At 38.8% G+C, this 16,397-nt stretch overlaps 1 protein-coding gene across 1 annotated transcript in view; it reads left to right on the plus strand.

Moving 5' to 3' along the window:
- Window positions 1-16,397, plus strand: part of LOC138106409 (collagen alpha-2(I) chain) — a 39,075-nt gene that overhangs the window by 9,964 nt on the left and 12,714 nt on the right. Inside the window, exons 11-32 of the mRNA XM_069006967.1 lie at window positions 472-525; window positions 787-840; window positions 2,551-2,595; window positions 2,798-2,851; window positions 2,958-3,002; window positions 5,061-5,114; window positions 6,523-6,621; window positions 6,707-6,751; window positions 6,860-6,958; window positions 7,533-7,586; window positions 7,686-7,793; window positions 8,654-8,707; window positions 8,809-8,907; window positions 9,791-9,844; window positions 10,217-10,315; window positions 11,072-11,125; window positions 11,771-11,824; window positions 11,951-12,004; window positions 12,104-12,157; window positions 12,955-12,999; window positions 15,120-15,218; window positions 15,859-15,966. Of these exons, the coding sequence (XP_068863068.1) occupies window positions 472-525; window positions 787-840; window positions 2,551-2,595; window positions 2,798-2,851; window positions 2,958-3,002; window positions 5,061-5,114; window positions 6,523-6,621; window positions 6,707-6,751; window positions 6,860-6,958; window positions 7,533-7,586; window positions 7,686-7,793; window positions 8,654-8,707; window positions 8,809-8,907; window positions 9,791-9,844; window positions 10,217-10,315; window positions 11,072-11,125; window positions 11,771-11,824; window positions 11,951-12,004; window positions 12,104-12,157; window positions 12,955-12,999; window positions 15,120-15,218; window positions 15,859-15,966 (1,485 nt within the window). The remainder of the gene's footprint in view (window positions 1-471; window positions 526-786; window positions 841-2,550; window positions 2,596-2,797; window positions 2,852-2,957; window positions 3,003-5,060; window positions 5,115-6,522; window positions 6,622-6,706; window positions 6,752-6,859; window positions 6,959-7,532; window positions 7,587-7,685; window positions 7,794-8,653; window positions 8,708-8,808; window positions 8,908-9,790; window positions 9,845-10,216; window positions 10,316-11,071; window positions 11,126-11,770; window positions 11,825-11,950; window positions 12,005-12,103; window positions 12,158-12,954; window positions 13,000-15,119; window positions 15,219-15,858; window positions 15,967-16,397) is intronic.

Consider the following 16,397-nt stretch of genomic DNA (forward strand, 5'->3'; position numbering starts at 1 on the left):
AACCTTTCTGAATTTCACCACATTAATGATCTAATAATATTCCTTATATGGATTAATACAATTTCAGTCCTTACCTGCAGGGATATCATATAGTTGTATTTTTGTTTTGTTTCCCTGCCCTATTCCCACTAAATGAGTATATATAATGCAATGAGTAACAGAAGTGGCATAGTGAGGAGTTACACAGGAGCAGGTAAGCAGGCACCTTGGCAGAGAAAGTTTAAAAAGCTGTCCTATCACATGGTAATGCATGAAATTTCTGAGGTTCAGAACTGGAAAAATCAGGTGGATTACTGTTAGTCTTGAAATAAGTCTGGTTCTGAGAGGTTAGGATCTAGATTCTGTTCCTTATTTGAATGATAATGACCCAAATCTACTTGTTAATTGTGTTGAAAGACTCATTCATCATCTTTCCTTTTAACTCCACTGTATAATACGAGAGACAATCATTCATGCACTGTGTGTTTTTAGGGTGCTCGTGGTTTCCCTGGAACTCCTGGTCTGCCTGGCTTTAAGGGAATTAGGGTGAGTACATACATACTTTTCCCTGAATATTTAAGACTAGCAATGCTGCAGCATACTGAAAACCCCTGGAAATCCTCTGAAAGTGAAGAGTGCATGAACCTCTTTGAAGTTTTTAATATTGCATGATATGAAAGACTAACTATTTCTGAAAAATCAGAACACTACATTAGGAAATAATTTTGTGTGAAAGGAAGGATTTGCATATAGCCATTTGAGAGAAAATCATATACGTATCAATATTTATTTCTCTACTCAATATAGGGACACAATGGTCTGGATGGTCAAAAGGGACAACCTGGTACTCCTGGCAGCAAGGTAAAGATGAAATCTGAAAATGTAGAATGCATTTGTAGCTCTTTCTAGCAAAAGACATGTGAATTCCCATCCAATCAGTCTTCCAGGTTGCCACTGAACATTGCCCAACTGCAATAATCTAGAAGTCAGTGGATCCATGTAGAACAAATACACGCCCCTTGTCACGAGAAAACATTCCTGGGGCCCTATTCTTGAGCCCTCAGTCCAGCTGTAATAAGCAAGTTACTGTTTTCAGTGAATAAAGGCTGCAGAACTGGGCTCTTAATGATTGACTATTCAGCAGCACTTCAGAATGATTTTGCTATCTCTCCTCTTCTCTGGATTGTATCCTGCATGTGGGTGGGATTTTTTTAAAGCACGTTAAAATGACAACATTTCATTTTTCTACAAAACTATTGTGTGAGACACATGGTCAGTGTAAGGCTTTCTGCTAAAAATCTGGATAGATGCAGTGCTGAGTTAAGGCTGTTTGATCCTCACAGTCTTGTTTCTTTTTATCATTTTCATATTAGTGCACATTTGAACACTAGCCTTAAAAAAACCCCATTCTTAAAGATATATTCTGAAATCTAGTCTAGAAACATCTCTGGTAAACTCTTTCTCTTTTAGTTTTTTTTCTTCTTCCATTCCACCTCAGTGCCTAATAGTGTTCTTGAAAAATTCACTATATTGCAGCATTGTGTTACAGGAAATCCTGACTGATTCACAGGAGACCTTTATTCACAAACTTCTAATATAACAACGAAAAACTCAAATACTAATTCTCCATCTTGCTTGTTTCTAAGAGCTTAGCACTACGTGGTTATAGGATTTTTAATTGTATCCTAGTATTCTTCAATATCACTGCTAGTTGTTAACCTTCAGAAAAAGTTTAGATGGCAAAGTTTGTCCAGTCGTTGGACATTTAAAGCAGATAAAGCAATTAAGTAAAGGATAGAACAGTTACAAGTAAGAGTGCTGGAAAACACCAGCATATTTAATCAGGGTTGTTCATGATATAACTGTGCTGAAAGCAGTGATGAAGGCAAAAACTTGCACTCTGCCGCATTTAAGACTGGGTGCATTCAGGTATATCCAGGATACCAGTGCTCTAGGATGAGTCTTGTCACTGTAGACCAGCCTAGACCTGTTGAGAAGGCTGTTGAGAATACACTACTAAAGGGAGAGGAGCCATGTATTAATGGCTGTTACTCAAATACTCAGTATTATTGGTCTTAAGTTAAAAATAGCTGAGGCAGATCTTTATTTTAAGCCATTTGAGAGGACTTTGTCACCTTAATCTAAGGCAAAAGAAAGCATCATTCTGCTGCTGCTCTAGCTAAAAAACAGCTGCTGATTGATCTGTATTGGTAGTTGAGTATCCAGGTCCAATCTCTTCAGTGTGTACTACAGAGTGGATGTCAGCATAAAGGAAGGGGGTAAAGAAAGCAGAGCAAGTGAAACAACTTTCTCTGGCCCTCCCCTTCTAAAAGGATTCCATCTGGCTGTGTTCCAGTACATGCAGGAACAACGGCAGTCTCTGCACCCTCAGGACTTGATGTGCTATTGTTGTATGCTGTGATGCAGAAACACAGACAGTGCTATGTTATAAAGTGCTACAGAAAACACAGACAGTGGGATTCAGAAGCTGAAAATCTCTCTGATAGTGTTATGCTACCTGTCCAAAGCATCCTTTAAGTAACTTAAGCCTCCAAACTTTCTTCTTCATAGGGAGAGCCTGGTGCCCCTGGTGAAAATGGTACCCCAGGACAACCTGTAAGTATTCACTGCTGCTGTGGGAAATTACAATCTGATAGATTTAGTTACACCAGTATTTTCTTCAATATTTGTCATTACTGACACTTCAGATACCCAGATACTCTAATGTAATAGAAATATGACTTAGCAGAGGAAAAAAAACCTATATATCTATGTTCAGTGAAAAGATACCAATGAGTTAATTTAATTTTTCTTTCAGGGTGCTCGTGGTCTCCCTGGTGAGAGAGGAAGAATAGGTGCCCCTGGACCAGCTGTAAGTGGCTTTCCACCTGTCTGTCGTCATGAACCAGCCACTTACTGTGGCTTTCTCTGATATTCAGCTCTCTTTGCAAACTATTTCTCATGTTCTTTCCTCACAGGGTGCTCGTGGAAGTGATGGTAGCACTGGCCCCACTGGACCTGCTGTAAGTTTCAGTCTTGCTTTTTGACAGTGTGGTTCCATTAGGCTTTGTGCTTCTCTTCCTGTTTTTAGAGGATTTCTTGGACTTGTAAGAAGTTGATTGTGTTGATGTTTTTAACACAGTTCTTTGTTGCTTATCAGACCATCACAAAGAGAATTAGTGAAAGATAAACCCTTTGCAGACAATATCATGAGAGCCTCAGGATTTATATTAAACACATCCATTTCAAAGGAGCCAAATATTCTCTTGTTGGCACTGGTGATTTTGTGAGGTTTCCCAGCACATTTCACTGGGAAACACCCAATGCACAGAATTCTCATTTCCAACAGTCTAACAGAATAGTTCTCATCCCAAAACTAAAGAGACTTTCTACTTTTTAACAGATAGACACCATGCACATGTTACAGATGGCTATAATTATATACATCCTGTAAATCATATATGCACAACAGGACATAGCTTTGTGCCTGCAGCATTTTCCTGTCAGGCTAACAGGCACTAACCTTTTTCATTCACCACTGATACATGAGTTGTGAGCTAGTGTGAAAGGCCTGCAAGATCCAACTCTCCTGATCTGACAGGTCAACAGTAACTATCCTAGTAAGAGCTAATCCAATGGAGGTTTGTCCATTTAAAAGGAGTTAGTGCTGCCATAATATACCCCTGACTTCAGGAAACCTCATTTATCTCAGCCACATAAATACAAGGATATTGTTTTGACACTGTGAAACAAATCAGGAATACACCAGAACAATAGTAATAATAGTTAATAGTGTTTTTCTTCCTACCTTCAAAAACTGAGTCTATGATGAAGCTGTACTTGGTTCTGTTTTGCCAAAGTTGATTTTTATACCCCTTGTCACTTCAAACACCTGTTGTGCTTTAACAGAGTAGAATGTGAGGATGGCTGTGAATTTCTCTTCAGTTCTTCCATGTGGAGTGTTTAAAAAATATGTGATTGGGCATTTAATTTGCAGGCAAATAGAGATCTTACAGCTAAGATCTGATGTAGTAGAACCAAAACATTTTAGCTGAAGACATTTTGAATGAAAGAAACTGAGTTGCTATAGGAAAAATATTCTGAAGTTGCTGATTGCATAGGTTGTTATTCACAATGGGCACAGCGTTGCATTATGTCCCAATGTCTGTGCCAGGCTGAAGTTATTTTACACATACTTAGGTTATGATACCATAAATATTATGCAAAGCAGTTATTAACACTCATTTTTTAAAACTAAGATGGAAATAATGTTTTATCCTTCTTTCCACTTGGAATTTAAAATGTAAAAAAGTCATTGCAATGAAAATTCTGGAAGTTTATGCTTTCAAACATATCCTAAAGAGCATTTGGTCTTTTTTTTTTTTTTTTTTTGCTTATGCAAAACCAGCAACAATTCCAGATACCCCCTTTATAATACAGTAGGCTACAGAATGTCTGAAGCTCATTCCTCTTTGTTATACCAGCTGGCCCGTTTTATTACCTTGGATTTGTGAGGCAGTTTTATTATAAATATTTCTAATTGAAAGATGTTAGCTCACAAAAAAGTAGATATCAATTCCCAGTATCAATTAATGAGTTGGATATTTAATTAATAATTGAAGAAAAACGATCCCTTTTTATTTGTATGCATTAAAAAATAAAGGCTATGAATCCGTCAGTGTATCTTCTCTTGTAATGTCTGGTACGTTGGAACTTTGTCCAAATGTAATTATAAATCTCACAGCAACAAGTAGACATAGTAGAATCAGTCATCTTGCCTTGCAGATGCCTGCCTCTGCTCATCCTGTTTGTTCTTTCTCAGGTGTTTGGCCTCAAGGCAAGGTTTTACCAATTCTTGCTTAATTTGCACTGCAAATGTTGTTTAAGCGTTGACCTGGCTTTAACTGTTTGTAGTGAACCAAATCTGTCAGTTTGGAACTGCAAAAGACAAACTCGTATTCTGAGGTGGTAATGTGTGGAATAAATAAATGTGCATTTTTTAAATCTGTTTACTTCAACAAGCAAGCTATTTCTTTTGTCACTGAATACCTTTACACAACTGCTTCCCTTTCATTTCCCAGGGCCCTATTGGTGCTGCTGGTCCTCCAGGCTTCCCAGGCGCTCCTGGTGCTAAGGTAGGAACATCTGCACCTCCTGGTACATTTGACAGTGAAGGTGAAATGTACTAACCAGAGTTTCTAGGCAGCAAAAAACCCCCCACTCCCTATGAACTGAGAGTACTTTCTTATCAGTTACTCTGGAGATTCATCCTCATCCTTATCTGTATTTGGACAACTTCAGATATGAATGCTAGTTTAAAATACAGCATTTACTTCACAGCTGAAGATTGATGCTGGGCAGGTTTAAGAAGACATATAATCCTTTTACTGCTTCCTATGAGGTGCACTTATATATACCTTCCAAGGGTGACACAAATCATGATAAATAAGCAAAGCAGCAGTTAATATCACTTTACAGAGATAGTGGAGGACCAAGAAGCTGCACTTGAGTATTGGGCTATTTCCAGTCGAAGTTCTTGAAATTACAAGGCAGAAATTGCATTTCAATTTTTCAGGTTTAGGGCAGTAGCATTTTGCTCTTGTGGGCTATAATTTATATTATTGACTTTATTGCTTTATCTTACCATTTTTTACGTGGCTAAGAGCCTCAATATTTTGAGTGTCCAAGGAAGGACAGAGAATTTAAGGAAAGTATATTGCATATACTGCATTTCCAAATTTTGCTATTTCCACAAAATCCATGTTATTCTGTGTTACAGACAAAACTTAGTCCACTTTTAGAAGAAAATAAAGTATTGTTTTCTAGACCAATAATTTGGACTAGAAATTTATTTTTAACTGCAGGGAAGATGAGAAAAAATTGAGATCCCATTCGGGTTATTATTGTCAAAAGGCAAGACTTTTGAAAACCATCACGTCTTCTCTAATGCAGGTGTAAGCATGGTTATAGCATGTAGTTTCAAGAGAAGACTGTCTATGTGTCCAGGGTGAACTCTGAACTGCTGAAGAGAACTTGTCATTATATTCAGGTTCTTGTAGTGGACTTAGGGAGTACAACCTTCTGAAAATAATAGCAAGAACCTTTTTTCTGTCATTTACTCCACTTTGAGCACTATCACACAGCACTCTGATCAGGCATAATTTTTCATTTTGTATCTGTGCAAATGGCATCTGAAACTGCAAGATAATGGTCAATTAGGTCTCATACTGTGGCACCTCAGGCCAGTTCTGGAGGCACATGGATGTAAATGAGACTGGAATTCTAATTCTGATTTTTTTGGTGAACCTTCTGGATAAACATCTGTTTTTCCTGTCTTAGCCATTAGCTTAGATGAAGCCTAACTAAACATCTCAACTTGAGTGATTTTAAAATTCATTAAAAGCTCTCAGCTGCTTGGCTTTCTGGCCTCTGAAGTGAGAATATACAAATATGATTATCTTCATGCCAGGCTGATATAGGATTGCTTCACTATTGCCATAACACTGTGTACACTGATAGAGGGTTCTTCCTTCTCCCCAACAGGGTGAAATCGGACCTGCTGGTAATGTTGGTCCTAGTGGTCCTGCTGGTCCAAGAGGAGAGATTGGACTTCCTGGTTCCAGTGGTCCTGTTGGCCCTCCAGTGAGTAACTTGCCAGACTTTATCTATTGTCAGATGTGTGCACTTTTGATACTGAATTAACCAGTATTGTTATCTTTTTTAATAGGGCAACCCTGGTGCTAATGGTCTTCCAGGGGCTAAAGGTGCAGCTGTAAGTACAACTACACTCACACTTTCTTATCTAAAAAAACCCAATTCGGTTAATGCAGCAGAAAAGACAATGGGTTCATAATACCTTTTTTTCCCCTCTGTTGAACAGGGTCTTCCTGGTGTTGCTGGTGCTCCTGGTCTGCCTGGTCCCCGTGGTATTCTTGGTCCTCCTGGTCCTGCTGGTCCTAGTGGTGCTAGAGGACTTGTTGTAAGTGACCTCCTATATTGCATGTCTTCATTTGAAAACTGGACACAGTGTCCACAGTTGTAAAAGATCTCCTCTGGATACATTTTTGTTATAATGCAGACATTTTTTTCTTGTTACACTATAGTTTGTGTCTCATTACTTGCTTTAGATGCTGAGACTGAAAAGGTTCACTTTGCACTCCCTTCGAGTGCAAGGAGTAGTTGGACTCGATGATCCTTGTGGGTCCCTTCCAACTCAGAATATTATGTCACTGTGAGGCTCTGTCCATGCTGATAGTATTGAGAGATGTGGCAGCAATCTCCCAACTAGGCCCTCAATGGGTATCCTCAGCAGAGGAACCAGCCCTAAATGTGTCATAGATAAATACTGTCATTTTTAAGCATCTTTAACATGTTTGGTTTTGTGCCTTTTAAGCCAAAAATACAGTTGTGCTCATTGACCATTTTCACAATAGAGGGAGGCATGGCATTAGATGATAAAAGAATTTTTTGATTCATGAGTAAGTTCTCCAGGTAGAAGAGAGATTTTTGGAATGATGCCTAATTCTGTCATCTCTTTTTGTTTTGGACTCTAGGGTGAACCAGGCCCTGCTGGTGCCAAGGGAGAAAGTGGTATGAAGGGTGAGCCTGTAAGTATGGCAAAATATGAAGGTTTTTTCAATCAAAAGCCTGATAATATTTGCAACACAGCATCTGATTTCTTCTTTTTCTCTGTTTGTCCTAAATAGGGTGCTGCTGGACCTGCTGGCCCTCCTGGCCCTAGTGGTGAGGAAGGCAAGAGAGGCAGCCCTGGTGAACCTGGCTCTGCTGGTCCCCCAGGCCCTGCTGGTCTGAGAGTAGGTTTTCTTTTCATGTTCCAGAAGTAGAAGCAAAAAGAGAAGTGGAAATCAATCTAGAGTCCCACAGGCAAATTAAATAATTATGAGTAATTAAATTTGCATTAATACTGCTAAGCAGTGATAATTTTAAATTCTGAGCCTTTTGGTTAGTTGGGACCAAAACAATTTTTGCTTTGCATAAATGCTTATTTACTATCTTATCCCTGAAATATTTAGAGATTGCTTTGATTTATCCACTGTGTAATATTTAGTGAGTTATCTTTTGATTACTCTTAAAAGTTTGTGATGGGATTTAACTGCTTAAAACAGACAATGGGCTCACATAATGGAGGGCAGAAGCCTTCATTTCAGTGTCTTTAAGGATGCCTAGTAAACTTTTCATTGGGTGAGAAAGCCACTCCATGAACTTCAGGAGGCATGTAGCTTCATGAAGGAAAAAGAATTCACAGGAAAATAATATGAAAAATTGCAGTGTTTCCCCCTAGATATTTTTTTGGCAGAGATAAAGATTCAGTGTTGCATCTTGGGTAGGGTGTACAGAGTCAGTCAGTAACTCTCTACAGGGAATGTGGAACTGTGTGGGCCAGGCTGTGGGATCCTAGCTGCTGGCTAGAGCCACTGTTAGTTACAATGAACACTGAAAATGATACAAGCAGATTAGAATTTAAAGAAATCTACAGGAAGTGAGAGAGATTTTTCACCATACCTGTTTACACTGAGGTGTGTATGCTTAAAGGTGCACTTACCTCAAATTCAGCAGACCTGCTTGGAAGGCTGAAGTCTAGTAAGCACTATCCACCTCAGAGGAACAGATTTATTTCTTTCCCTTTCTTGATTTGTTTTGTGTTGGCTTGCAGGGTGTACCTGGATCTCGTGGTCTTCCTGGAGCTGATGGCAGAGCTGGTGTCATGGTAAGACTTTGTCTGGGTCACTATTTCTGAACCACCTTTTATATACAGATTTGTGATGCTTTTTGCTATCTCTGCAAACATTTTATTTATTTCTTTTGTAGGGACCTGCTGGTAACCGTGGTGCTAGTGGTCCTGTTGGTGCTAAGGGTCCTAATGGTGATGCTGGCCGTCCTGGTGAGCCTGGTCTTATGGGTCCAAGAGTAAGTTTGAACTCTGTGGAATAAGTTTGAACTACATAAAAAGAAAATTACTTACAATTAATGGACAAAATTATTCAGGAATTCAACTGCAAACTGCAGTATTATTCAGGAATTCAAACTGCATGTGCTAACCACAATTAGGGCATTTCCACCACTCAATTGAAAACATCCCATTAGGAATGGTTAAGAAGCATTAAAATGTTTACTGAAATTAGTTACTTTTGTTATGGTAGCACTTGATTGCCTTGTGATGGAGCACTGTCCTCTTGTACTGGATACTGCATTGACTTCTGTAAGGGGCTTCCACTTGTGATTATTTACAAAATGTGATCATTGGGATCACAATTGAGGTGTGTGTGTCCTCTTTAATGAACTCAAAGGAAAGCAAACCCTACTAAAATGATGTGAGTTGGCTGATCTCAATTATTTTTCTTTTATTTTGCAAATTATTTCACTGAAAACAGCCATTCACTTTTAGTGGTGTTGGCTGCAGCCAGATTATATTCATGTCATTACATTTATACTCCTTATTCTTTCTCTCCCTACCCTACCCTGTGAAGTGAAAGTTTGCAATGCACATGTGAATGTTAGGCATCTGCAAATGTTGAAACTCACTATTGTCCAAAGCAGAGCCTAAATTAGTTTCTCTGAGTAAAACAGGTTTTCCCTACACTGATTTTCAACTGGCATGGGAGCTCACAGCACCAAATTGACAGTCAGTGTGCTTCATGTGGAAATGTGATAGCACTTACAGTCCTGTTTAAACAGTGTATATCGATAACTTGGCACCTCTGTGTGTATGCATGCATGCATGTAGAAAAAATTCTGGTTGTATTGGGTGAGTTGGTTTCCTTCTAAAAACATGAAACTTTTCTTTTCTCAGGGTCTCCCAGGTCAGCCTGGAAGCCCAGGCCCTGCTGGCAAGGAAGGTCCTGTTGTAAGTACCTTGCTTTTTATTCTGTTCTCCCATTGCATGTGAAAGAATCAAGTACAGTTGTACAAAGCAGACATCTCAGCACTGAGCTCTAACACAGCTCTGTAAAAACAGCAAGATTTTCTACTGCAGTACTCAAGATCAGCTTGAACCTTTCCATTCATTTCTGTGGGTCTCAGATCAGGCTTGTGTCCTGGAAGGGGAAGCAGAAATACAGAGTTCTACAAAAAGGAGTAAAAGGGAGGGATGCATAAGGATGTGATGTATCAACAATGGTGAAAAGTTAAATGACATTTGCTTCCTGACATAGTTCTCCTAAAGCTGAATTCTAATTAAATTGCCTCAGCCATTTAATAATACAATTTCTTTTTCTAGGGTTTCCCTGGAGCAGATGGTAGAGTTGGGCCAATTGGTCCAGCTGGTAATAGAGGTGAGCCTGGCAACATTGGATTCCCTGGACCAAAAGGTCCCACTGTAAGTACAGTACAGAAACTTTCTATTTCTATGAAGGTATTTCCAGACGAACCTGTAGGTTCCCAACTCTTATCATTAATCCAACACATCTCCCTGTATCCTCCTGTGCTGCTCATTGGATGGCATTCCCTTACATTCAATAGTTGTTTTAAATTATTTTCCATCTATCTAAAATATGATTAAAGAAATGAAAAAGCAATTTTCTTAGGTTAGGGATATTTTGACATTTAAGTGATTAGAATAATATATGTCTATTTTATGATTTCAGCGTGTCCATTTTACCACTTCTGTATATTCACATCAGTAAAAATTCTGTCAAATTTGGCCATTAAACCAGTTATTTATGGAGCAGTATCCAAAGCTCACTCAGCTTTGAAGAAAAGCTACCAGTGACTTCAGTGGGGTTATTTACATGTCCCACAGAGGCCACAGATAACAATCATGTCCTGGATTTGGGTGTTGCTGTACATACACACATGCCAACATATAGAAAGTGTATTGCATAGGATACTGTATGGAGTGCCATGAATTATAATCTCAAAACATAAAGGCATAGAGTTTTGAAAAGACATGTATTTTTGAGCTAATCTAAGTGATCCAAAATGACAGATGGAGCTCATGGGTGTTTTAATTGGGGTTAAAGAAATATTACAGTAAATCTTCTGGCAATGAGAGTGTAAGTCTGTGCTTGATAGTTTAAACTGAATCTAATATGAAGTCTTGGTTAACTTTTATATGTTTTTCTTTCAACTTCAGGGTGAACCTGGCAAACCTGGTGAAAAAGGCAATGTTGGTCTTGCTGGCCCACGGGTATGTAGATAGTTTTCTTTATCATCTACCAGAGAGAAAAAAAAGTAGATTTTCCAAACCTCTATAATAAGATAGCATTGGCTTGTGCAGGCAGGAATAGATGATGAAATTAGCAAAGCCCTTGGGAATGCATTCATTTTAGCTTCATATCAGTGAGGGCTATTATTTAATGGATAAATGAAAGCTCCCCTTCTTGGGTCTTAATTGGGTAATTAATCATGGGGTATTATCTTACAAAGAGGTAAAAAACAGCACTCCCTGTCCTTAATTCTTAGAGCACAGTGTATGGTTTCTAATTAACCCTGTAAATTTCCACCTTTTTACTGATAGTTGAAACTTACTAATACTTCCATTTAAGGGACCCAAAAACCAGTCTGCTGTGGGGAAAATGCTATCAGCAAGATTTCTATACTCTGTAATTCCAAAAGAAGTTTCTTTAAGGATGAATGTGCTGCAATAACTAAAACAATGAGAATTTAAAACTTTAAGAATCTTTAGTACTTCTGGCTGTGAAGTTCTTGCAAGTAAATGGTTAAGTTCAAAATACACAGTCAGAAACCTTTGGTTTCAGCACATAATCATTTAGAGATATTATTTATATCAAATCAAAAGTTTGATAACAGCTTTCTACTTGAACATATATAGGGTGCTCCTGGTCCAGAGGGAAACAACGGTGCTCAAGGTCCTCCTGGAGTCACTGTAAGTAACAGCCTCCACACAAATCCAATTTGTGATTTACTTTTCATTAAAGGGATTTCCCATTTTTAAATCCACTTTCCTGTATTTCTTCTTCCAAGTTAATCACTTATTTTTCATTCCATTCAGGGCAACCAAGGTGGAAAGGGTGAAACAGGTCCTGCTGGTCCTCCTGGCTTCCAGGTAAGTAACAATGTGCTCTGTTCAATCTTATCTATGGTTCCCAAAGTGTGAAGAGCTTCTGCCTCAACTAAATTTGTATTCTCATTTCTTTACACTCAGGGTCTGCCAGGTCCCTCGGGTCCTGCTGGAGAGGCTGGTAAACCAGGCGAGAGGGTGAGTGACAGACACAGCATTCCACAGATGGGGCAGGCATTGCATGAGGGCTGTGTTTGCAATGGCACGTGGTGAAGCAAGAGCCTCTTGAATCTATTTGCCAAAACAAAGCAATCAGGGTAACATGCAAACTTTAATAGTCCCTTTTGCATTGGAACTTGTATCACACTTTCCTTTTCAAAGTTTTGGTATGAAACAGAGCAAAGACAGCTCTTTGCTTTTTGGGCCTTAAGTAGAAAAAAAATATGGTTATTCCCCCAGAAGAGGCAGTACATAAAAAATATTTTACTTCACATTGCTTTCAAGATCTTCAAGGTTCAATCTAACCTGCATTACTCCAATTATGTTCTTGCACCTCAGTTTGACTTCAGTGAATTTACAATGGCATCCAACTGAGGTAGTTCAGTTGTAATCTGTGCTCTAGCTGCTGCAGAGTTAGTGTGTGATATAATCTGCAAATCGAGCATCCTATGTGTCATAATCACCTTTACCATGTATAGTTACATCTGTGTCCCTGTAAAAGAGTTTATGTTGTATATGACTGAAAAAAAGAGCTTGTAATTTGGTAACTAACTCTTCAGATGAAAAAGTACTATCTAATGTGTACCTTGAGATCCTGTGCAGCTGGATGAAAAGGGGTTATTTCCATGTATGTAATAGACTGTCTGAAATTTTTTCTGAAACTTTTCAATTTGCTGCTACAATTTGAGAATTTCCATTTGTGGCTAAGAAACAAAGTACAATTTAAGCAAGTAAGTTTCCCTTAGAAATATACCACTATATCTGCTCTCTTCTAGGGTCTTCATGGTGAATTTGGTGTCCCCGGTCCTGCTGGCCCAAGAGTGAGTAACTAACTGGAAATCTGGTACAGACTGTCTTAATAATATGTTCAATAATAATAGTAGCTATTCACATTTCCGTGTTCCTCAAGGCAAAAAGCTCTTCTCTGTTACAGAATAGTGCATTGCAGCAGACTCCCAGGAAGGAAGGATAATATTCTCTGCTCTTTGCAGGTGTCAGGGTATTTGAGTTAGGGTTAACATGGTTGCCATGTCAGTAAATTTCTGTATAAGCAGTATGAATATTACCCAAATAATGATGTCCTGTATTAATGTCTCTTCCAATGAGACTGTGGATGATAAAGGACTGATCCTACAGTGTTACACTGAGGCCTGATGAATGTGAGAATTTTCATCTGCAGTGCTTGTGTGCAGACCTTCTTAGCCTGACCATTTCAGTTTTACTATCTTTTACTATCCCTTGCTAGGCAGCCCCTACCTCCCCAGTACTGTCTTTGAATAAATAGTGGGCTGAATTCAGAACCTGGAATAGTCATTAGAAGGTATTGCCTCCCACTTCCCTTTAATCCTGAACTGTCAATAAACATCTTCAAAGAGCTTTCTCTGGAAGCCTTCCTGCACGGCAGGAAGATCCCATTTATGTAGAGTAAGGAGTAGTTTATAAAATGCTCAATTAATTATTTGATTTCCAACTCCACCTATAAAGAGATTGATATTTAACCTACTTCTGTTGCTTCTTCTTTTCTTCTGACTTCCAGACTAAATGTGTCCAATGACAAATATTCCCATTCATTCTTGTAAGTTATGTCAATCAGTTTAAGTAGCACTTTTGCTCCCTATGTTTTAGTGCCGAGGCTGTATCAATAATCATGTCTGAGCTAAACTCTCATTTTGCCAGTGTATCCAAGCCAAGTTCCCTTTGTCATAGCAGTAGCAGTTATTTGCCTCTGCTCCAGCTTGCCCTAAGCATCACATCCCCAGCCCAGGGTGTATTTCATCCAGTATTCCAAAGTAGGTCTTACTGATGCTTTATACACAAAACTAGCACTTCCTAAAAATACCCCACTGCTTGTGCCAGATCACATTTTCCTTATCATGTCTGCATCATATTGTTGGCTATTACCTTTCCCTTTCGGTCATTTTCACCATTGAAACCTCAGTTTACAGCAGAATTCTCAGTTTTGTGCCTAAACAAATGACCTGGTACTAGCACTCTTGAATTTTATCCCTTTGCTGTGGCAGCCTTCTAGCAGGTTATTCACTTCTTCCTGTGTAGTATGCCAATCCTTCTTCCTGTTGAAGAATGCTTCCACCTTTGTGATATCTGCATATTTCTTCTTTTTCTGCCTCTCTGTAATTAACAAAATGTTTGAAAAAAATATCAGTTGAGGAACAGCTCTACAATAAAAGTTAATCTTTTTCATCACTGGTGCTTTCTGGTAGTGTGCTATCTCCCCTTGAGTCAGCTCTTTGACCACATTATAATTCTTATACAAAATTCCAGATTTTCCAGCATAACTAAAAATCTCCGTTATACCTTATCAGATTATTCACCAATGTCCAGCTTAATCACACTGAGATAATTTGAGAAAAATTTAGTAAAACTGGTGTTTCTATCTTTGATAGATCTACTGTGTATTTAAATCAAGTTTCTGGCTACTTCCATGTCTTCCATATCATATCTATGGATCAGAATTTATCCTTATACCTGTATTAATGTACAGGTCACATTTGTAGGCTTTAGGTGTTACCTTTATTCTCCAGTATTCACCAGGCATTTGCCACTGTAAAAATAATTGTTTTCCAGTTACTATCCCTTTAATTTCACTAGAATCCATATTTGTCCTAAAACAGAATCTCCATTTGACAGTAGAATGCCAGACACTGTTAACAGAAAAAGCACAGTAGCCAAAATCCATGTTCAAGAAGTATTCATACTTTAGTTGTCAGCTGTTACCATGATGCAAGACTTTATTACTTCATTTTAATATTTTTGTGTCAAAAACTGGAGCCGGTTCTTATGACCAATTTAGTTAATAGCTGCACAATTCTAATTAAAGGTTTGTTCAGATAAAAATGCATCACACTGGCATTGTTCCTAGCCAGTGCTTTCAGCTACAGAACAATTCAAGGAAGCACTGAGACCAGACTGTCTCCTGTAGGGTGAACGTGGTCCTCCCGGTGAGAGCGGTGCCGTTGGTCCTGCTGGTGCCATTGGAAGCCGTGGTCCCTCTGGCCCCCCAGGCCCTGATGGTAACAAGGTATGTCATTCCCAGCTGCCACTGCCTTACTGTTGAATTCCTGATGAGTGCAATCCAAAACCTCTCTCCAAGTGGTAAAGTTCCATTCCAGCTAGTCCACATTAATAATGAATGGTTTATGTTTAGTGCCATAGATGATGGTAGGGGAAGTCAGTTTGAATACAGGTTGTCAGCTGGGTGTGCTGTTACTCTCTTTGGAGATAGGATCTGAGATTCTGACCAAAATTCATGCTGACTTCTATTTATACCCACACCTACTTGTACACAGGAACTTCTTGTCTAGTAAGCAGTATTTTTCCTCAAACATTAGGGCAATAGTAAGTGATCATCTAACAGATGATGATGTTGGCTTGATGCTAAGTGAATCTGGGTCTTAGTTTTCTGGAGTTTCATGGGTAGTCTTTCTATAGAAGCTTAGTTTGGAACATGGACCTTAAACCTCAGGAGCCTACAGAATCAGAGACAGTGTTCACACGTAGCACTTCACTAGCTGGAAAAGTAAAACATGTACAATAGCTCAAGACAAAAATGTTACTACTCACACTGTTTACAACCAAGCAGAATGATGGGCAGAAAGTAATGATTTTGTTCCAAATTGTGAGTGACTTGATCCTGACTTACATGATGTTATTGCTGCTAGGGTGAGCCTGGCAATGTTGGTGCTGCTGGTGCTCCTGGTCCTGCTGGCCCTGGTGGAATCCCAGGAGAGAGAGGTGTTGCTGGTGTTCCAGGAGGCAAGGGTGAAAAGGTGAGGTGGACAACTGCCTTGTTACTGCATGCACAGGTTTGAGATGCCTAAATGTCATTAACTTGGAAAAACCTGCAGGTTATCCCATTATGACTTTTATCTACTGTGAAACTGTATTACTCAATAGTCAGCAAGTAGAGGTTTTGTTGGTCTAGCAGACTGGCAGTCTTTCCTAAGGTACTATCCTAAAACTTTTTAAAAACCACTATGTATTGACATGCAGATTAATCCAGAACATTAGGCTGTATTAATGAAGAAAAGAGAGAGAACAGAGTGCTGATCTGGTTTCTTTACTCCAGTGATGGCCTGAAAAGAAATTTTTGTTATATGAAGCATATTGACATTTTTTGTGTCCGCCCATATGATGTCATTAATAGCTGTTTTCTTGCTTCATACAGAAAGTATAATATGAATACCCAGAAGAATTTTTA

Source organism: Aphelocoma coerulescens, chromosome 2 (genome assembly GCF_041296385.1).
Source record: "Aphelocoma coerulescens isolate FSJ_1873_10779 chromosome 2, UR_Acoe_1.0, whole genome shotgun sequence".
Taxonomy (NCBI): domain Eukaryota; kingdom Metazoa; phylum Chordata; class Aves; order Passeriformes; family Corvidae; genus Aphelocoma; species Aphelocoma coerulescens.